The 6,526-nt window shown below is 47.7% G+C and overlaps 1 protein-coding gene across 1 annotated transcript in view; it reads right to left on the minus strand.

Annotated features, from left to right (window-relative positions):
- The window catches only part of PRSS46 (protease, serine, 46), a 5,554-nt gene extending 3,751 nt beyond the window's left edge, over positions 1–1,803 (minus strand). The window contains exons 1-3 of the mRNA XM_005867196.2: positions 1,722–1,803; positions 391–568; positions 30–289 (exon numbers count right to left, since the gene is read on the minus strand). Of these exons, the coding sequence (XP_005867258.1) occupies positions 30–289; positions 391–568; positions 1,722–1,803 (520 nt within the window). The remainder of the gene's footprint in view (positions 1–29; positions 290–390; positions 569–1,721) is intronic.
- Positions 1,804–6,526: the final 4,723 nt, after the last annotated feature.

The raw sequence follows: 6,526 nt of genomic DNA on the forward strand, positions 1-6,526 counted from the left end.
CACGTGTTTTGGAAACTGCCTCCACTCACCTTTCACGGATGGCCGTCCCCACACAATGGCCCAGCATGAGGCTCCAACAGGTGGCACGAGCTTGGTGGTCGGGAGGCAGATGGGCTGGACAAGGGGGGACCAGAGGATGGGGTCCTTGAGCTTCAGGAGGGCAATGTCATAGGAGATGAGGTCCTTGAAATTCTCGTGAGTCACCAGTCGAACGAGTGGGAGCTGAGTGCCATTTGCTGGGAGGTGCTGGACTCCCACAATCACCGAGTATTTGCTGGCATCCAGGGACCTGCAGGGCCGTGGGTAGGAGGCGGATCTCCAGCAGTAGCCCTACGACTCCCAGAACCCCAGCCTCACCAGGGCCCCCCTGACCGGCTGCCCCCGACTGACCTCTCCAGGCAGTGCGCGGCCGTGAGGACCCACTGGTGGTGGATGACGGAGCCGCTGCAGATGTACATGCCCAGGAACAGGATGCTCACCTGCCAGGGCCACTTGCCTGCCTCCACCAGCTTCCCCTTCACCATCTTGCAGGACAGGTTGGTCTGACCACAGCCCCAGAACCAGGGCTCTGAGGAAAGAGACAGAGAAGGGGCCACGCCGGCCCGGCCCGTGTAGACAGCGGCAAAGGCAGCCCTCGGCTGTAGAGGCAGGGGAGCCGCCTTGGGCTGTCACGAGGAGCCACTGCCACACGCACACAGGAGCTGCCAGGTGACCCAAGCCAGGGCTGCCCCACAAGAACACACGTGGTCAGTGTGGGTGGGCGCCCAGAGACCTTCTGTCACGTGGGACCCCAAACTTTTCACCCCCAAAGAGTCTACTGAAAACCCGGCTGGTGTGGCTCAGTGGTTGAGCGTTGACCTATGAACTGGGAGTTCACAGTTCGATTCCCGGTCAGGGCACAAGCCCAGGTTGCGGGCTCGATCCTCAGCATGGGGCATGCAGGAGGCAGCGGATTGATGTTTCTCTCTCATCACTGATGTTTCTATCTCTCTCTTCCCCTCTCTCTCTAAAAATCAATAAAATAAAATACATTTTTTAAAAAGAGTCTACTGGAAAACTGGTATTGGATGCTGGCTCCACAAGTCCCGGAAGTTCTCTGGGCCCGGGTTTCCGATGGTGAGGTGGGAGTACTGGTAAGCCCACCTCCCCAAGTGGTGTGACGTCAGCCTCAGATGAGGGCCTTCTGTAGGTGAGCAGTCATTCACACACCGCGTCATCACAAACCTAGAGTGCACCTCCCAGACAAGCTCATCTGCTCCACGGATGGTAGCTTGTCCCCCAATTTTTATTTTTATTTTTTTATTTTTTAAAAAATATTTTTATTGATTTCAGAAGGAAGGGAGAGGGAGGAGAGATAGAAACATCAATGATGAGAGAGGATCATTGATCAGCTGCCTCCTGCATGCCCCCTGCTGGGGATCGAGCCTGCAACCCATGCATGTGCCCTCACTGGGAATCAAACCCAGGCCTCTTCAGTCCGCAGGCTGACACTCTATACATTGAGTCAAACCGGCTAGGGCATCCCCCAATTTTTAATAAGACTCTTCCCTCGTGTCCATGTCACCCTGCAAACTGGACCCTACCATGCAGTCTGCTGAAGATGCATCCATCGGGCGTGAGGACAGCCAACACGGACACCCAGGCACACAGATCCCTCCTGCCCCGTCTCATGTCCCTGAAGCCCTCCTTCCTGCCCCTGTGCCATGTCCCCAAAGCCCTACCTTCCACAATGAGTGGGTTCCCAATTCTGGCAAAAGATAATGGAGATGAGAGGCCGTGAAAGTCTCCCAGCCCACACGCCATGGACAGCTGGTGCCCGGCGCCGCTGGTCCCCATCGTGGATATGGGGACAGGCATCTCCAACGTGCAGGGATTCTAGAACTCATGGTTTGTTTACTCAGGGTAGTCAGGGGGGCCTCTGCTCCAAGGCTGGGGCTCCCCCAGCTGGGGCAGCATCAGGATGCTCGCATAAAAGGAGCCGGTGTGGTCTTGGCCAGGCCCCACCCAGGCACGATGTGACGCTACTGCCAGGTGCCTCCCTAGAACGGTGCTCCTGGGCCTGACCTGAGCCTGGGGCAGTGCTGGCGTCTGGCCTGTGACGGGGCCTCCCAGGCTCAGCCTGGGCCCTGACAGTACCCCCACGTGCCCATCCCGAGCCTGTGACAGCACCAGGTATCTGGCTCGTAATGGTGCCCGGCCTATAAAGCACCCCTCGTGCCCAGTCCCAGCGCCTTCAAGACACCCCCGCCCCCCCAGAAGTGAGGCGTGGAGAAGGGGATGGCTCACTCCTGGTGCGGGTGGCTGAGCTGGACCTAGAGGTTTCCTTTCTCCCCGGCTCTGCATTTTCAGGAGAACAACTGCTGGGTGGAGGGAGGCCAGGCACGCTGGGCCTGGGCAGGTGGCTTCCTGAGAGGAAGCAGCGTGCACACCTGGGTCTTCATGAGTCCACAGAAGAAATGACATCTCTGGGCGCCTTCCCCCCACACTCCACGGAGGCCCCTCCCAGGATCCCACGCTCCTCACACTGCCTACCCCATCCCCAGTGCTGCCCAGGACAGGGGGCAACAAGGTTGTTTACACACTGCGGGGGGATGGGCTGGGGCCACCATAGAAGTTCAGAATCAGGTAGGAGAGCAGACCGCGTGCCTCCCACAGCTGCAGCTCCACCCCCGTGTGCGCCATGGACACGGGCAGCGGGAAGGACAGGCAGTGCTGTCGGGCAGTGTCCTCAGGGCAGGATGGAGGCAGAGTCCTCAACAGCCAGGGCAATGGACATGCAGCAACACATGAAGCTCATAAACATAGTTTCAAGTGAAAGAAGCCAGACACCATAAGGCCCATATTGTATGAAATTCAAAAACAGGCAAAACCAACTATTTTTAGGGAAACCTGGTAGAGAAGGAAGGAAATGATTATTCCTACAATCAAATTTCCTCTTTGAGAGGAAAGGGGTGGGGGGGAGCGTAGGGAGGAGGGAAATACTTTGAGGGGAAACAATCAATCAGAAAAACCCACACAAGGTAATTGCATAAAAATGCATATCCATTATCGCCACCAAGGTGAATACAAAAGAACTCTCGAAGTCAAAGATTCTTATATTGGGTAGAAAAAAACCCCAATCACATGCTACTTATTAAAGACCCACCTAAAACAAAGTGACATGAAGCTGTTGAAAGTAAAAAGATGGGCAAAAAATATTATGTCTACACAAGCAAAAATAGAAATGGCAATGTTAACCAGAAAAAGAAAGTCATTTTATGTTGGAAAGAGATAAAAGTTCCAATGACTATATAACATCATAAACTTCTGTTCAATAACATGACATCTAACAAATGAAGCAAAGCCAGCCAGCGCTGCATAAGAAACCAAACCCTCACTTGCAGTGGGAGAGTCTTCAACTCTTGTCTTTGGGGAATGAAATATCTATAAAAATCAACCGCACACTCGAGTACTAAGGAAACCACAGTAACTTCCCTACGAGTAGAAGTCTCTTGGCCCACATTTCTTACCATGATGCAATGAAGCAGGGATTTAATAACAAAAGACAAAGCAAATAAACCAAATTACTTGAAATTTGAAATAATGAAAATAAATTAATTAAATGTTCAAATCAAGAAATTATAAAAGGTGCAAAATAAACCCAAGGAAAATCTGTAGGAAACATGTACAAAATATAAAATTATACCCCAATCAACTAGAACAGTAGAATTAGAAATGAACTCTATGATATGAGCCAGATTGTTGAAAAAGAACAAATATTAAATAGGACCATTTTACATTGCTAGGGTATATGCCCCACTGAGATGATACAGTATGCATGAACCTTGCACTATTAACAACACAGCTTTGAAACATAAAGCAAGAATTATAACTGCAAGAAGAAATAGATAATGTCTTAATTCCTGTGGTAAACCTCTCAAAAATCAGCAGATTATCTATATATATATATACAAGCCTAAGCAACCAAATGACCGAACAACTGGTCGACCAGTTGCTATGATGTGCACTGACCACCAGGGCGCAGACGCTCAATGCTGTCCCTCCTGAGAGCTGAGCGTGTGACTGCTTCCCCCTAAGGACAGGAGCAGCAGGGCAGAGTGTGGACTGCTGACCAGGAACTGGGTTAATATATGTGGGAAAGACAGATACCAAAAAGCTAACCTACAAAAGTACACCAGAGGACTTTTTGTAAACCTCTAAGAAATAGACCAAAATCTGGATTTAGGCTTTTTTTTTTTTTTTCTTTTTTTTTTTTAAAGAAGAGGAGAGCTTTTGCTACAGTTTAACAAAACATACATAAAGCAGATTGAAACAGTACAGCACTAACCCAGGGACAGACAGATCAGTGAGCAAATAATAAATATTTTAAAAACATACCCATGAATATACTGAGATTTCATTAGGATAAACATTCAAATAGACTATATATATAAAAGCCTAAGCAACCAAATGACCTTCAAATCAGTAGGACTCTACAAAATATAGTGTCAACGGAGTCAGTCCTCCAGTTGGAAATAGTTAGATTCTCCACCTCACACCAAACATATCCCCACCTCACACCATACATAAATAGAAATGTCAAATGCATTACAGAGTTACACATAAAAAATAATTTATCAAAATGTTAAAAAAGTCAGGAAGATAGCTTTTGTCATCTGGAGATGGAGAAGGCCATCTGAAGTAAGGCACAAAACTCGCAAAGATTGATTCGACTCTGTAATAATTTTTAAAGTCTTTATGGAAAAATTACCCATCCATTCTACATATTTCAAAAAAAAATATTTGTAAAAATCAACAAAGCCTTAATATTCAGAGAAGATAAAGACCTTCCATCAGAAAAGATAAGCCACCCAATTTTTAAAATTGGCAAAGTCTGTGAAGAGAGGATTTAAATTTTTATTTTTTATTTTATTGTTGACAGTATTGAACAGAGGATTTATTAGAGAAAAGGTGCATGTGTTTTTCAATAAACACATGAGAAAACACTTAAAAAAAAAAGCACAATGCTATAACTTTGTACCATTGGATGGACACAGGTTTTGAAGATGAATGATACCCACCTTTAGCAAAAGGGGACACCCATTCTCATGTGCTGTATGTGCACACGCACACTGACTCAGTTTGGGGAAGGGATGAATTTGATAGTATTCATCCAAAATGATTAACTTTGTGTTTCCTTAGACTGCCCCCACCGCCCATGCACGCAGGAGGGTGTTCGTGGCTGCCCCAATGCTGACAAGTCAGAAACAGCCTAAAAATGAGTGCGGGCCCAGCCAGCGTGGCTCAGTGGCTGAGCATCGACTTATGAACCAGGAGGTCACAGTTCGATTCCCAATCAGGGCACATGCCCGGGTTGCGGGCTCGATCCCCAGTGTGGGGTGTGCAGGAGGCAGCTGGCCAATGATTCTCTCTCATCATTGATGTTTCTATCTCTCTCTCTCCCTCTCCATTCCTCTCTGAAATCAACAAAAATATATTTTTAAAACAAAACAAAACAGGTGTGTGTTAAATAACCTCCACTACATCGCACAGACCCAGGAAGTGATCGCTCTAGATACTGACATGGCTTTTAAGGCATCTATTTTTTTTTAATGTAGGCTATGAATAATACATATATTTAAAATCATAAAGATACATTATTTAAGGATGCTACCGATGATTACTTCTGGGTAAGGGAGCAGCACTGTGGTGGGGTAGATGAGGGGGGGAATCTTTACATGTATTTCTGAATTTTTAAAGTAAATCACATATTCGGCTATTATAGTTTTTAATGTAAAGAAAAATGTAGCCATGAACACATAATACTTTTGTAATTAGTATGTTAAAATGCCACTAAAAAAAAGTAAACGCTTCCCAGCCGGCGTGGCTCAGTGATTGAGTGTCAAACCAGGAGGTCAGGGTTCAATTCCCAGTCAGGGCACATGCCCAGGTTGCAGGCTCGATCCCCACTGTGGGGTGTGCAGGAGGCAGTTGGTCCATGATTCTCTCTCATCATTGATGTTTCTATCTCTCTCTTCCTTTCTCTTCCTCTCTGAAATCAATAAAAATATATTGTTTTTAGAAAAGTAAAAGCTGACTTGGAGCATTGTATGTAGGACCTTCCTATTGTCAGCCTACGGGGAGTGCTCCCTTACAGCATGCCCACTTCACAGATGAGAAAACTGAGGCCTCAAGCCCTTTCCCTGTGCCCCAGCACTAGTGATATAGCAAAAAACATCAGCCCACCTGGTAGAATTAATTCCAGGAGACCCTGCCCTCCCACCCACCCACCCCTAACAAAAAAAAACCACCAAGAAAAGAGAACAGAACCAGCTTACATTTGCACAAATTTAATCCCTGCTGTTCTGGGCCCCAATTCCAGAGCCCTCAAGGCCACATGCCCCTTCTCCTGGTCAGCCAAGGCCTTGTCATCCACCACATCCCTCCCTATGGGATGCCCAGGCAGGACCAGGCCTCCCAGGGGCCACTCTGTCCCCACCTTGACTCTTGTTGAATATGGACACATGACCTTGGTCTAACTTTGATC

Source organism: Myotis brandtii, unplaced genomic scaffold (assembly GCF_000412655.1).
Source record: "Myotis brandtii unplaced genomic scaffold, ASM41265v1 scaffold246, whole genome shotgun sequence".
NCBI lineage: Eukaryota > Metazoa > Chordata > Mammalia > Chiroptera > Vespertilionidae > Myotis > Myotis brandtii.